The 12,917-nt window shown below is 40.1% G+C and overlaps 1 protein-coding gene across 1 annotated transcript; it reads left to right on the top strand.

The window, feature by feature from the left end:
* The first annotated feature begins 434 nt into the window (after positions 1-434).
* On the top strand, positions 435-3,469 carry LOC109200180 (butyrophilin subfamily 2 member A1-like). Its single transcript, XM_025905034.1, has 5 exons — positions 435-446; positions 1,915-2,089; positions 2,688-2,981; positions 3,072-3,203; positions 3,333-3,469. The coding sequence occupies exons 1-5, from the start codon at positions 435-437 to the stop codon at positions 3,467-3,469; spliced, it is 750 nt and encodes a 249-aa protein (XP_025760819.1).
* The last annotated feature ends 9,448 nt before the right edge of the window (positions 3,470-12,917 follow it).

Here is a 12,917-nt window from a genome sequence, read left to right as displayed (position 1 = left end):
GTTTGAAGAATATGGTCCAAGTGTGAGTTGTTCTAAAGCTTTTATGTGGGTGGAAAAAGTCAATCTATAAACCAGATGTATCTGTACCTTTACAGTAGGTGACACTACTGTAATTGCATAAGACAGTATAGATAGGATGATCTACACTCCGTGAAGCACTGCTATGGAAAAAAAACAACAACAACATAATTTTAAGTAGATATTCAAGTTAGATGACAGAGAAGAATTCTGCCCCCAGGAATTCATTTTGTCTTAATTGTACAACTTATTTACTGAAACACAAAACAGAATTTTCCAGACAGCAGTGGTTTCCATTGTATTAATGTTTTCCGTCTGTTTTCAGAGCTGCAGGATGGCTCATCAGCAGAATGGCCTATTTCTTCAGTCACTGCTCAAAGCTTTCAGTGTTCTAATCTTCCACATTCTCCTAAAGGATGTCTGTCATGGTAATTTATGCATAAATAAATGGTTTTTTTTTTATTATTTCAAGCACACATTTTAATTATTTATATTTGTGCTGTAAACATGCCTTTATTAAGATCCATGTTTTAAGAAGTCAAAACAACACTGGCAGGATACAGAACAGCTTTATTGTTAAGAACCAGCACATTTCATTTTCTGTCAGCAGAGTTATTTAAATAGGATAAGTATATAGTATTATATTTTAACAAACACTATACACTGTTGGGTCCACTAGTTTGGACTTATTCCCGTGAACAAAGCAAGACAAACAGCGATCGATCGGTTTTCACATGCTAGCAAGGGGAGCCGGATGGCAGCATTCCTGCCTTCGATGTCAAATCACTCCGACCTCGGCTTCCCCCGCAGCCTTTTTATTCTGTCACACACAGTTTCACAAACACCCATTGTAAAACCCCCCTATGGTGCATCATAAAACTCAGGCACTGTGTGTATGTATGCATGTCCGAGCGTGTGTGTGTGTGTGTGTGTGTGTGTGTGTGTGTGGATGGATGAGGGTGCGTTTGTGTGACTTCCTGTTGACAAAGGGTCATCTCCCCTCACCCTGTATATGGCTTAGCTTCCACTAACGGTTTACCATATACAAACACAGGTGAGGCCATAAATGGCAAGAATTAAACATCCTCACTAAATACTGTAAGAAAGCAGAACCTTCACATAGGATGTGCCTACAGTTACACTATAGCCCCTCTCACCATTCAACAGGCTGGGGAGGAGGATAGAAACAAAGAATGTCTTTGATCATGCAGCTCAAGGCAAGGCTTACAAATTTAAGTACAATAATGGCAATATTTAACAATTTCAACCTAACATACACCAGCTCTAACAATAATGTTAGTAGTTTTAGAATCAGAGAAGATACTTGTTAGAGAGAGCTGCTTGAACAACTACATATTGCAGGGAATTGCTGAAACAATTTTAGCTCTTTATAAATTCATAACGGTTGTGATTGGCCATGTGATGCTGTAGGCCTCTGCCAGCACCGATTTAGTCTAGACATAAATACATGACAGTTTGAGGTGAATTGTCTCTTAAAGGGAAATTACAACTTGGTGTGAACATAAAACAAGCAATTCATACACACCTTAATAATAGATAGGATAGCTTATAGACTCTACCCAAGCAGAGTTTACATGCATCTAGTTTCTGCAGTCTCCACATCACACCTTTCGGTTTAGTAATTTAAAGAAATATTTTGAAATAATGCTAAAAAAAATCACTCCTTCTGCCTTTTTCCTATTTAAAAATTCTGATTACTTGTTTTCAGGTCAGCCTCAGTTGATTGGTCCATCTCAGGTCCTGGTGGCAAGAGCTGGTGATGATGTCATTTTGCCATGCCATCTGGAACCTGCATCCGATGTTTCTGCAAAGACACTTGAGTGGACAAGATCTTCGCTTGAACCCAGATTTGTCTACGTTTCACGTGGCGGTCAGGAAATTGAAATACTAAAAAATCCTTCTTTCAAAGGAAGGACGTCGTTGTTTGTTGATGAACTCAAGTATGGAAATATTTCACTGAAAATCTCCAAAGTCAAATTTGATGACATAGGGACATACACATGCTATATTCCAGAGTTGAAAAAAGAAGCTTTCGTCAAGCTAGTTGTTGGTAAGTGGCTTATTGTTGATGGTCTTGTCTCTGGTATCATTTGAGAGCTCTTTGTTCTTCCCCATGGTGATGGAGAGGTTAGAATAACAATGGATTGCATTTATATAGCACTTTTCGAAACGATCAAAGCGCTTTACAATTCCACTATTCATTCACTCTCACACACTGGTGGAGGCAAGCTACAGTTGTAACCACAGCTGCCCTGGGGCAGACCTACAGAAGAGAGGCTGCTGTGGTCAGCACCAGTAGGCGGGAGGTGAAGTGTCTTGCACGAGGACACAACAACCAAGACAGACAGAGCTGGGGATCGAACCGGTAACCTTCCGAGTAGAAGATTAGCGTCCCAACCCCCTGAACCATGGTCAAATGGAACAATTTGCTTCAGAACATTTTTTTTTGTTCTGGACTTTTTGGGAAATAGTCTCTCGCCATTAAAATTAAGCTAACATGAAAATTTTAGACTCTTCGTTTGTTTGTAAGTGACCAAATTTATGAATTCAGAACTCTATTAGCTTTACAGGTACACAAGTATATTTTTGCATCTTGTAATTTCATTGATGCCTGTTGACTTTGAAATTTCATGTTTTCTGTTGCTCAGCATCAGATGCTGCCACCTCACCTGTCATCAGTTTATCAGGGATTGACAAAAACAGAGGAGGAGTGGTGTTACAGTGTGAGTCTTCAGGCTGGTATCCAGAGCCTGAGCTGCTGTGGTTGGACGGTGAGGGAAACCTCCTCTCTGCTGGACCTACAGAGACCCTCAGAGGTCCTGATGACCTCTATACTGTCAGCAGCAGAGTGACTGTGGAGAAGAGACACAGCAACAACATCACCTGCAGACTCCAACAGAGGAACACCAACCAGAGCAGAGAGACACACATACATGTTCCAGGTTCAAATTATATTATTACATTTATGATAGAAAGACTTTTTGAACATCTGAACTCCAGTTTTCTTGAAATGTTTTTTTTACTGATTTCAGAGGATTTCTTTGAGATCCCGTCCAGTTCTCCCTCTCTCATCATCGGTTTGGTTGTTAGTTTGGCTCTTTGCATCATGCTGTTAATTTTATCAGCTGTTGTTCTTTTACTTAGAAAGAGGAAACACATGATGAGTAAGTCACTGATTAATTATTCTTTACCACTACTATAAATCAATGTTTTCATTGAGACTCTGAAGAGAGGTTTAATATTTTAATCCACGTTTGGGCATTTCCTTCTTATTTAATTTTAATTTCAAAAAGAGACCAACAGAAGGGCAAAGGATCAGACTGACTCAGGAGATGTTCAAGTTCCTCTGAGGAAGACAGAGAGAGAGCTACTCAATACCAGCAACTCTTCTACCAAAACTAAGAAGCAGACTTCATGCGTGAGTAGATAAACATGAATAAGTTAAATATCAAAATGTTCACTGTTTTTCAAAAATGAAATTAAATACTAATCAGGATTTCACAATAAAACTACCAGAAATAATGCTCAACCGAAAAAGAAAAAAAACCCTGCACATTAATACCTCAGTAATGTCACCACAGTCTCTGTTTTAGTAAAAATGTTGCTACTGATGAAGTTATTTTATATAATCAAGCTTTTCCTGGACTTTGGTTGATGACATCACACATCACCAACAAAGACAATAGGCGTGCTCATTAATAAAAAAAACCATATTGATTTAAAAATACAACCCAAGAATGAAAAACAAGTTTTTCTACCGCATCATTGTGTTTTATGTCATATGTGCAGATTTATTGATTGTGGCTTTAATCAGTGTTGCGCTCATGCTGTAATTCACGTTACACTTTAAAGTAATGTGTTACATTACTTATTACCTGGAGTAAGTAATCCATTACACTGTGTTATATTAGTTTTGTGTTACTCCATAACAAACCCCGAAATGCACCTTCACACAATTACCATTTATAATATAAACCTTAAGAGTACAATCCCACAGACTGACACAAATCTTCATCCTAATGACACCAGAGGTGACGAGGTCCAGACATTCTGTCCTTAAGTAGAAATACAAATACTAGTGTTAAAACATACTCAGTAAAAGTTGAACTACTGATTCAATTTCTTTACAAGTAAAAATGAAAATGTACAGACTCTGAAATTTACTCAGAGTAAGAAAGTAAATGTAGCTCTTTGGAAGCTCTTTGCACGTTTCTACCAGCTATTTTTGTGCAAAGCTAACTAATAATGAAATAATATCAGTAAATGGGAATACAAACATTAATACAGTGTAAATTTTAATTCTAATAAATGTAATTAGCTTGAATTAGTTAAGTAGAGATTGAGCAGACAAAAAGAAGAAAATAAAAAAAGCTCTATTTTCTGTTGCCTCCATTGTAGAGGGAAACTTTTCCTCTGAACAGAAGATGAGCATTAAAGAGGATAAAGTGGGATTTCTCCATCTCTGAGTGAAGTTAGCTCTTTCTTTTCTCTTCCTGTGAAATACAGCAGCTGGACCTTTAAGAGGACATGAAAGCTGCAATTTTAAAGGCTAATTTACACACTGAGCCCTCAAACACTGACATAGATGTAACTGTGAAGCTAGATTTAAGAAATAAGTGCTTAAAGTTTTAAAAACATGTTTTGCGCCATCTTCTGTCAGTGCGGAACATGACGTCACGTGGCTGATAGACTAACATTAGTTTATTTTTGCTAACTAGTGACAGAATCGAGAACTGAGAGGAAAATAACGACAGTAAAACTAAAAATCAGTTCAAGAGGATCACATTTGGGTTTGTAAAGCCCTTTATAAATGAGGACTGGAGGAGAGCGAGTCTGAGTCACGTGACAGGTGGGTCACATGACCGACAAAAACCTGATTTTTCCTCCTCTGGCTGAGTGCACCGAGCTGTGCAACCAGCTGCTGCCATCAGCGCTGTTTCACAACACAACAGCCACTACATGCACATCACAGCACAAATATAACAAGTTTCTTACCGAAGCACGATCGGCAATCGCATCAAAGTAGGTCAATGTGTGGGAAGGAAAACAGCGGAGGCTCCGGGAAGAGATGCCACACTTGTTGGAGACCTTTTGTTTTTTTCCTCACATCATCTCACTGACTGGATTACTTCATATTAGAAGTGAGGAAACGTGAATGTAATGGAAGTGAAGCAGCCTGTAACGTGGAGACTAATTTTCCTGCGGACATGGATGTTAGGATTTCTAATAGTCTTCGGTAAGAAATAGTTCTGTTTGTGGTTTCATGCTCATGTAGTGTTTATGAAGCTGGAAACCTGCAGTCAGCTGAGACTGAAGAAGTCACTTGGATGAGTCATGAAACGTTTCTCCCACTGAAAACGTCCAGATGAACAGAAACTACTTTTTTGGTGCATAAATATGTTTTGTTTGTTGACAGAAATGTCTCATTTGAAATTACCTGGCTCGATGCTGAAGTACCGCAATATAGAAAAAAGTAAAAAAAAACTTTGACTCCTGACTATGATACTCAGTTTTGCCTCTGGTATCTATTTCATTTCATTTTATGCAAAATCTCGGTGTGATTAATAAACAAATAGCACTGCCTTTAATATGTTAGCGCTTATGCTCAAAGCAGTTTGATGTTTGAAGTGACCTGAAAGTTGACACTGCTGAGACTGTTTAACCAGTGCTGATGTGTTTGGTGACCAGTCTAACTTCTTAGTTATCTGTACCCCCAGAAAGTAGACCCTGCTGACTACCTCCACAGCTCTGTTGTCAGTGATTAGTGGAGGATGACTGGACTGTTTTGTCCTGAAGTTGATGGTCAACTTCTTGGTCTTCTTGACATTCAGGATTGTTGACACTGCACCGGTCCTGTATAGGACAGATCTGTGTTGTCCATAATGAGACCCACCACTGTTGTGTTATTTGCGTTCCTAATCATGCGATTAGAGGAAGTTGCAGCGCTGCAGTCATGTGTCAGCAGCGTGAAAAGCAGCAGGCTCAGTAAACAGCCCTGATGGGAGCCAATGGAGAGACAGGTGGAGTTGAAGATGCTGTTTCCCACTCTCACAGAGTGAGTTCTGTCAGTGAGGAAGACCAGCAGCCAGATACACATGGGTCTGCTGATACCTGTGGGAGGGGTCAGTTTTCTTACCAGTTACTGGGGGATGATCAACCAACAAACAGCATCTCCTCCAGATCTGTAAATCTTGGGTAAAGAGCAGAGTGCAGTGGTTTATCCAGTACAAAGACTGAAATGAAGGGGCAATATAGACTCTACAAGAACTTCATTATTATGTGAGTTAGTGCAGCAGAGCAGTTGCACTAAAACATGTGATGGTGGCAGACTTGAAACATGTTGGAACAACATTCTGCTCCTGCGAGGTGTTAAAGATGTCTGCAAGGACGTGTGCTAGCTGCTCAGCACCAGTGTTGATCGAGTTACTTGAAAATGTAATCGGATTACGCGTTGTCAGGAGATTTCCTGTATTGCAACTCAGGTCAGAATGAAGACACTCAGACAGGTTAACGTGTACACGGGTGAGACTCAGGGAGACTCGCACCCAGTGCAATAGTTGTCAGCCTTTTTATTCATAGCATTCTCAGAGACGTACAGGAAGAGATAAAATAGAACTGTGCTGCGTGCAGGCTTCCTGTTGAGTCTGCACAGAGTGTAACTTCCCCATTTAAGCTGAATACTAAAAGAGCAAACACATCTAGATAATGAAATGTACTTTTAAGCATAACATAATAAAAATCCCCAAATCCCTTGACATTCCCACCTGTTGTTTGATCTTTCCTTCTATATATGTACATCAACCTCTAACATTGTATCAGTCTATGGCCACTTGTAAACATTTTTAGCCAAGACATCATAAAATAGTGGGTTTTGTGAGTATGTTATATCCAAGTGTCTATCTCATTATCATCTTCTTCATTCTGTGATGGGGTGATGTAAGCATGAATTGAAGCAGTTACCATTTTTGATACCATGTTCTTCAAACAAGGTATGACACATGAAGTGAAAAGACACAATAACAGTAGAAGAACACCAACAAAAACAAGTCCTTTAATCAGCAGGGACTTCCAAGAGCCGCTTAAAAGCCACGTAAGCCAGTCTTCTGTGTTTGTGGCATAGTCTCGTTGTTGTGCATTCCGAAGTTGTCCGAGTGTTTTCAGAGCATCAGTCATGTTCGGTGAGTGCACATTATCTGGAATGTATGTGCAACATGTGTTGTTAAAGAGGACACAGTCCTCCTTTCTCGGCGAGAATCATGTCCAATGCTACCCTGTGTTGCATTACTGCAATGCGCAGAGCGTCAATTTCTTGATCCCGTTCATCGTTGATTTTACATGAAGCATTCAGAACCTTTTGTCTTTCAGTCCAAAGTTTAAATTCCTCTGGGACATCGGAACCCCATATGGAATCATGCTGCTTGAGGTCTGGGGTGCTTCGTCTTTTCCTTGTTGTCGACGTTGAAGTTGACATGGCGTCCACGGTTATCTTGAAAGTGTGGTCAGATATGAAAATGGGAGCGCACTGACCTGTCCAATTCCCAGGAAGGATAAAATAGGCTCGTTGGTCACGGAGCCAGGCCATTCCTTGCACCCAAAAGGTGCCATTTGAGATGTTGCTGCTCTTCACGGGCCCTCCAGGAGCGTGTGTCTGTACTGCTTTGCAGTTGGTGGTGTTTCCCATTGGCGTGGATCCGCTCTCTTGGCGGTAGCATAGGCTGTGGCTCAAATTCCCATTGTTTTCAAGAAAGACTGGGAATGATTTAGCCTTACTTCTGTGCTTCACTTTCAGGTCGACCCAGAACCATTCGTCACATGTGCCATTTCGTAGTCCTATCTGGAGAGGTTCCTCATGGTTGACCACGATTCCCTGGAATTGATACATCGATACCATGCGTTGTTCATCCATGGGTGAATGTGGTCTTGTGTCATGTCACGAAGATGTGAGTTGTCATGTGTCCATCTTGTCTGCAGGTGGGGTTGTTCATCCTTTTTCTTTCGGGTGAGTGTTAATAAACTCACCAGGAGTGCAACATTAGCCACTAGGAGGACGAGTGTCTTCATGATGACCAGACACACCTGTGACCTCTGATGAGTAGACTACCGGCAAGAAGAAGAGGGCGGGGTGTACCCGATCAGCCCTCCACCAATAGATCACCATACAGGAGTTAGGGGTGTCGGCGTCTAAACGTTTAGGTTGTCACTCACTTTTTTGCAGTGGCTTTGATGAATCCAGGACGGTCTTTCTGCTATTTTGCAGGCAGTAGGTGTGGTGAGCAGCACTTGATAAGGACCTTCCCACCTTGGTGAACTCCAATTTTTTCTTTGGAGTACTTTGATCAGGATATAATCACCTGGTTTCAACCTGCAAGACACTGGAGAGATATCACTCGGCAGTTGGTTGTTTAGAACAATCTCTTTATTTTCAAGTAATTTATTCATCCATTCGGCTAGTGTAGTTTCTCTTATTGACTTATCTATGGTCTCACATTGACAAAATGTGTCCCATTGTCTGGTCTTATCAGAGTGGGGATGCCATATGTTGGAATGAAATGGTTGCACAAACATTTTGCTACTGAGATGGCGTCTGTTTTTGTTACTGGATAGATTTCTGGCCATTTTGAGAATACGTCTATGATCACTAGAGCGTATTCTGAGCCTTGGCATTCTCCCTCCTGTTGACACATGATTGAAACCGTGTGTCACTAACGCTGCTGTTTTGTGTAGGGATTTTGGTAGTATTGGTTTGCCATTACAAGTCATCAAATCATTTCCTAGCCGTGCTCCACATTTTAACCATTTCTTTTGTTCTCTAGTTGGTGCGGCTTTTTGTTCGTTTATAAGCACATCAAGTGGTATTTGCATTGAGGTGTCAGACATTAATGTGTCTGTAGTTTGTTGTGCTGCTGCTTTTGCGGCTTGATCTGCGAAGTTATTGCCTTTAGTGACCTCTGAGTTGTCTTTCTGGTGTGCAGCACATTTTACATAATGCTAACTGTACTGTTCTGGCAATATTATCACTTCCAACAGTGCCTTTAAAAGATTTCCATGTTGCACTGGGTTGCCAGTAGAAGTAACCATCCCTCTATTCTGCCAAATTTTTGCAAAATGATGTACAGCTGCAAAGCCATACTGGCTTTGGCCCTGTCCCTCATGCAGTTGACAGGCATGTCTAACAGCCTGAAGAGCTGCACAGAACAGCACTCCGTGCAGAGTGTGAGGAAGTTAGTGCTTTTGCTTCTAAAATGGTGTCTACTGTGGTTACCGCATAACCTACACAGTTCCGCCCAAGGCTACTTTTGGACGCTGAACCGTCTACAAAGACGAAACTAGCCTGTGGGGTGCTGTGAAGGTCAGCGCGTGGTTTTGTTTCCTCATCTAACTTCCTAGCTCCTTTATACAGTAGTGTGCGTCACCATCTTGCAAAGTAGGGAGAAGTGTGCTGGGGTTCAACTGTCCACACTTTTCAATCCTGATGTCTGACTGTGAAAGCAAAATGCCTACATAAGAAAGTTGTCTGGCATGTGCCAAACTTCTAAGTTGGGAAAAACTTTGCATTGCTTACAGTTCATAACTCACAGCTCTAAAACTAGGCATCAACAAATCATATGCCTAATCATTATGTGTCACTGTGATCCACAAGTATGATCACAAATTTGTTTCCCAAACTTACAAAACGAACAAACAAAAACAAAACAAATTGCATCAAGGCTTTGCGTTCATATTAATTGAGTGTAAGCTGCTTTCTTCATTGCAAGTGTTTGTTACAATAAGGTTTAATTCATGCATCTTATCACTGAGTTCTAAATTCAAACTATCTCACTTCTGACTCTTTCCAAAAATAATTTCACATATAACAATTTGTGTATGTGTTGTCTATTCATTAATATAGTTGTCAATTATTTCTGTCATTATTTTTACCTTCTTTTGTTTATGACATGGCGGACATCTCTAAACAATCATGAGTTCAGCCTTCAATTTCAACCCAATTATACCCTGTATTCTCGCACTCGCACTTTCCCAATTAATCTATGCTTTTGACGCTGTACTCAAGGTTCCAGGTTGAGAGAAGTCCACCTGTATTGACACACTAAAGCATACAATTAATATCATTTTCATTACTTTTCTTAAAACCTTCATTCGCTTCATCTTCTTAGAGTTTAACTCGTCTGTTTCTCTCTGTGAGCTGTCTACAGGCACACATATTTCCTGTTTCTGCAGACTAATCGAACTCTTTTGTTTTTCTTTGTATTCGTAGTCTATAAACCCTCTTTAATTCTACTAAATCTTGATCTAAAACCAACACCTTTTGTACAAATCACACCCAATCACTCAAAACCTACTACTCACAGCATTCACACAGTTAAAATCACTCAAAATATGCTTCCATACGAGTATTTCAGACACGCTTTTCATAAGCATAGTCATAATCAGAAAGTCAAAGAAAAACAACTGAAACCTCTACTCATTCTCACAGCACACACATAAACTGGAGAAAATACTAAAACACACCGGCATCAGTAGTAACCTCAAGAGAGGTTACTACTGAAAGATATATAGTGGTCACTTACTGTACATCCACAGTAATGAATTCAAACTCTATTTATACAATTGTAGTGAGCAAAACCAGCATCTCAGTCACAGGCATTTAGCAACATTTGCAAACAATAGTTATAAAGCTCAATAACACTCTAAACCGAAAGCAACAATCTCCATGCGCGTCACCGCTCCTCATTAGCTTGGTAGTGTCCACATATTTAATTCAGCTTCTCAATCTTGTAGCTTTAGCTGTTGTATACAGGGTTTGGCTCATTAGTTGTTAGTATAGGTTTGCTCTTCATCTTAACATCTATACTATATATACTATAACAGCAATAGTATATTACAATACACTACTTTACTACTAATATACAATAGTATATTAGTTTATATTTTATTATGTATCCATCACGGGTCTGTGTGAATCTGCAGCTTCACACCTTCCCAAGCTGGAGACATTTTCCTTGGCTGAACAATGACACAGCCGTAATATACCTTATGCATCTCTCTTTTTTATTTGATATATTTTCGTGTGAATAATCTGGTTTCATGCATTCTATTCATTCAGCTTGGTTGTCTTCCCAATTCTGTTTTATTGTTAATACCAATTTACAGGTTGTTATCCTTTCTATTATCGGTTTGAATACATTAGATAAGCTCTACTTTAATTTAACCTTTTGTTTATTCCACTTCATTCCTGTGTACGCTTTGTTTTCTTTTTAGCGTATTTATTTCTGCTTGGAGGGTTTCTTATAATTTATTTAGTCAATGCGGAGGGGCTACATTTTCCCTCCCATGTGGGATGTTTAGTTTTTTTAGGATTCCTCCATCTACATGCACTAATTTGTCCGGCGCCTGGACATTTTTTCTCTAACCACTGCTCGTCAGCAGTGAGTTTTGAAGCTTCATTACCCATTTTAATCCTTTACAACTACACAACCGCGGCACCTTCTCTGGCACGAGAATCGAGAGAGGTAGTTGACACGGCCTTCTACTTTCAAGCTATTCTTGAAAGCGGTGTCACCTTTACGTGATAAAACACGACCTTTTTCTCTCTTCACCAGTACTTGGGTGGCCAACAGTAAACAAATTAGTGGAATAGTTCAGCCTCCTTATTGTGCTGTAAAATCAACTTATTCCACCAACAAAAATAAAACAATACAAAAACAAAACAATACCTTTATATACGTGCGCTACCTTTACCCACTACGGGGGAGCTACCAGTCCCAGACGAGCTCTATCTTTATTTTAAAATGCTACCAGCCCCTCTGGGCGAGCCTATACGTTTTACGCGAGGTGTCTCAGAGTGTTAATATTCACCTGGTTGCTGATTCACTGCCGGTCTCTCAGGTCTGCCTCATCGACCCCCACCGCCGTGGACCACTTTTAAAAACGCTGGCCAGAACCCGAATTCACGCTTCTGGTCTTTATCCTGTACCTGGACAGAAGCTGTCGACAGACTTCAGCGCGGGCTTCTCACGACGTCAGGACTCGATGAGGTTTTCCTGTGGGGTCACACAAAAGTGCTGTGTCCCATCCGGCTTGAAGGACCAAGAAATGTCAGGAGATTTCCTGTATTGCAACTCAGGTCAGAATAAAGATGCTTAGACAGGTTAACGTGTACACGGGTGAGACTCAGGGAGACTCGCACCCAGTGCAATAGTTGTCAGCCTTTTTATTCATAGCATTCTCAGAGACGTACAGGAAGAGATAAAATAGAACTGTGCTGCGTGCAGGCTTCCTGTTGAGTCTGCACAGAGTGTAACTTCCCCATTTAAGCTGAATACTAAAAGAGCAAACACATCTAGATAATGAAATGTACTTTTAAGCATAACATAATAAAAATCCCAAAATCCTAAAATCCCTTGACACGCGTTATTGCCCATCTGTGGTCAGCACACTCTCTGAGTACTCGTCCTTGAATGTTGTCCTGCTGCCTTTCATACATTCACTCTCCTCAGTTTTACAGACATCAGTCACTCTGAGATTCAGTGTTTTCTCATCAGGGTGAAGACTGTACATTTCCAACCAACAACAACACCCTGCAATAAAAGACAGAGAAATTTGTTGACATCATTGAGAGGGTGTGAGTTGTTGTCACACATACTTGCTTCAATTATATGAAAACTCTTAATTTAAGACAAAGCTTAATTAATTTACATATAATGAAATTCAAATACAGGGTTTTTTTTAGGTTCTCCATTCTTCAGTTTATATCATATCAAACTTGTGACTCCATATAGTAATTAATCTGTTGACTCTGTGTAATCATCCACATGTTATAACAAAAAACATAAAAACGTACTTTTGTCTTCTCTGTCTTTGTTTCTTTTTAATTGCAG

Source organism: Oreochromis niloticus, linkage group LG3, assembly GCF_001858045.2.
Source record: "Oreochromis niloticus isolate F11D_XX linkage group LG3, O_niloticus_UMD_NMBU, whole genome shotgun sequence".
NCBI classification, from domain to species: Eukaryota; Metazoa; Chordata; class Actinopteri; order Cichliformes; family Cichlidae; genus Oreochromis; species Oreochromis niloticus.
The sequence above is the reverse complement of the archived record's forward strand: the minus strand, read 5'-3'. Positions and strand labels throughout refer to the sequence as shown.

Coding starts and splice junctions, on each gene's coding strand:
- LOC109200180 (XM_025905034.1), top strand. Junction 2,982..3,071: donor GACACACATACATGTTCCAG/GTTCAAATTATA, acceptor TACTGATTTCAG/AGGATTTCTTTGAGATCCCG. Junction 3,204..3,332: donor AAAGAGGAAACACATGATGA/GTAAGTCACTGA, acceptor AATTTCAAAAAG/AGACCAACAGAAGGGCAAAG.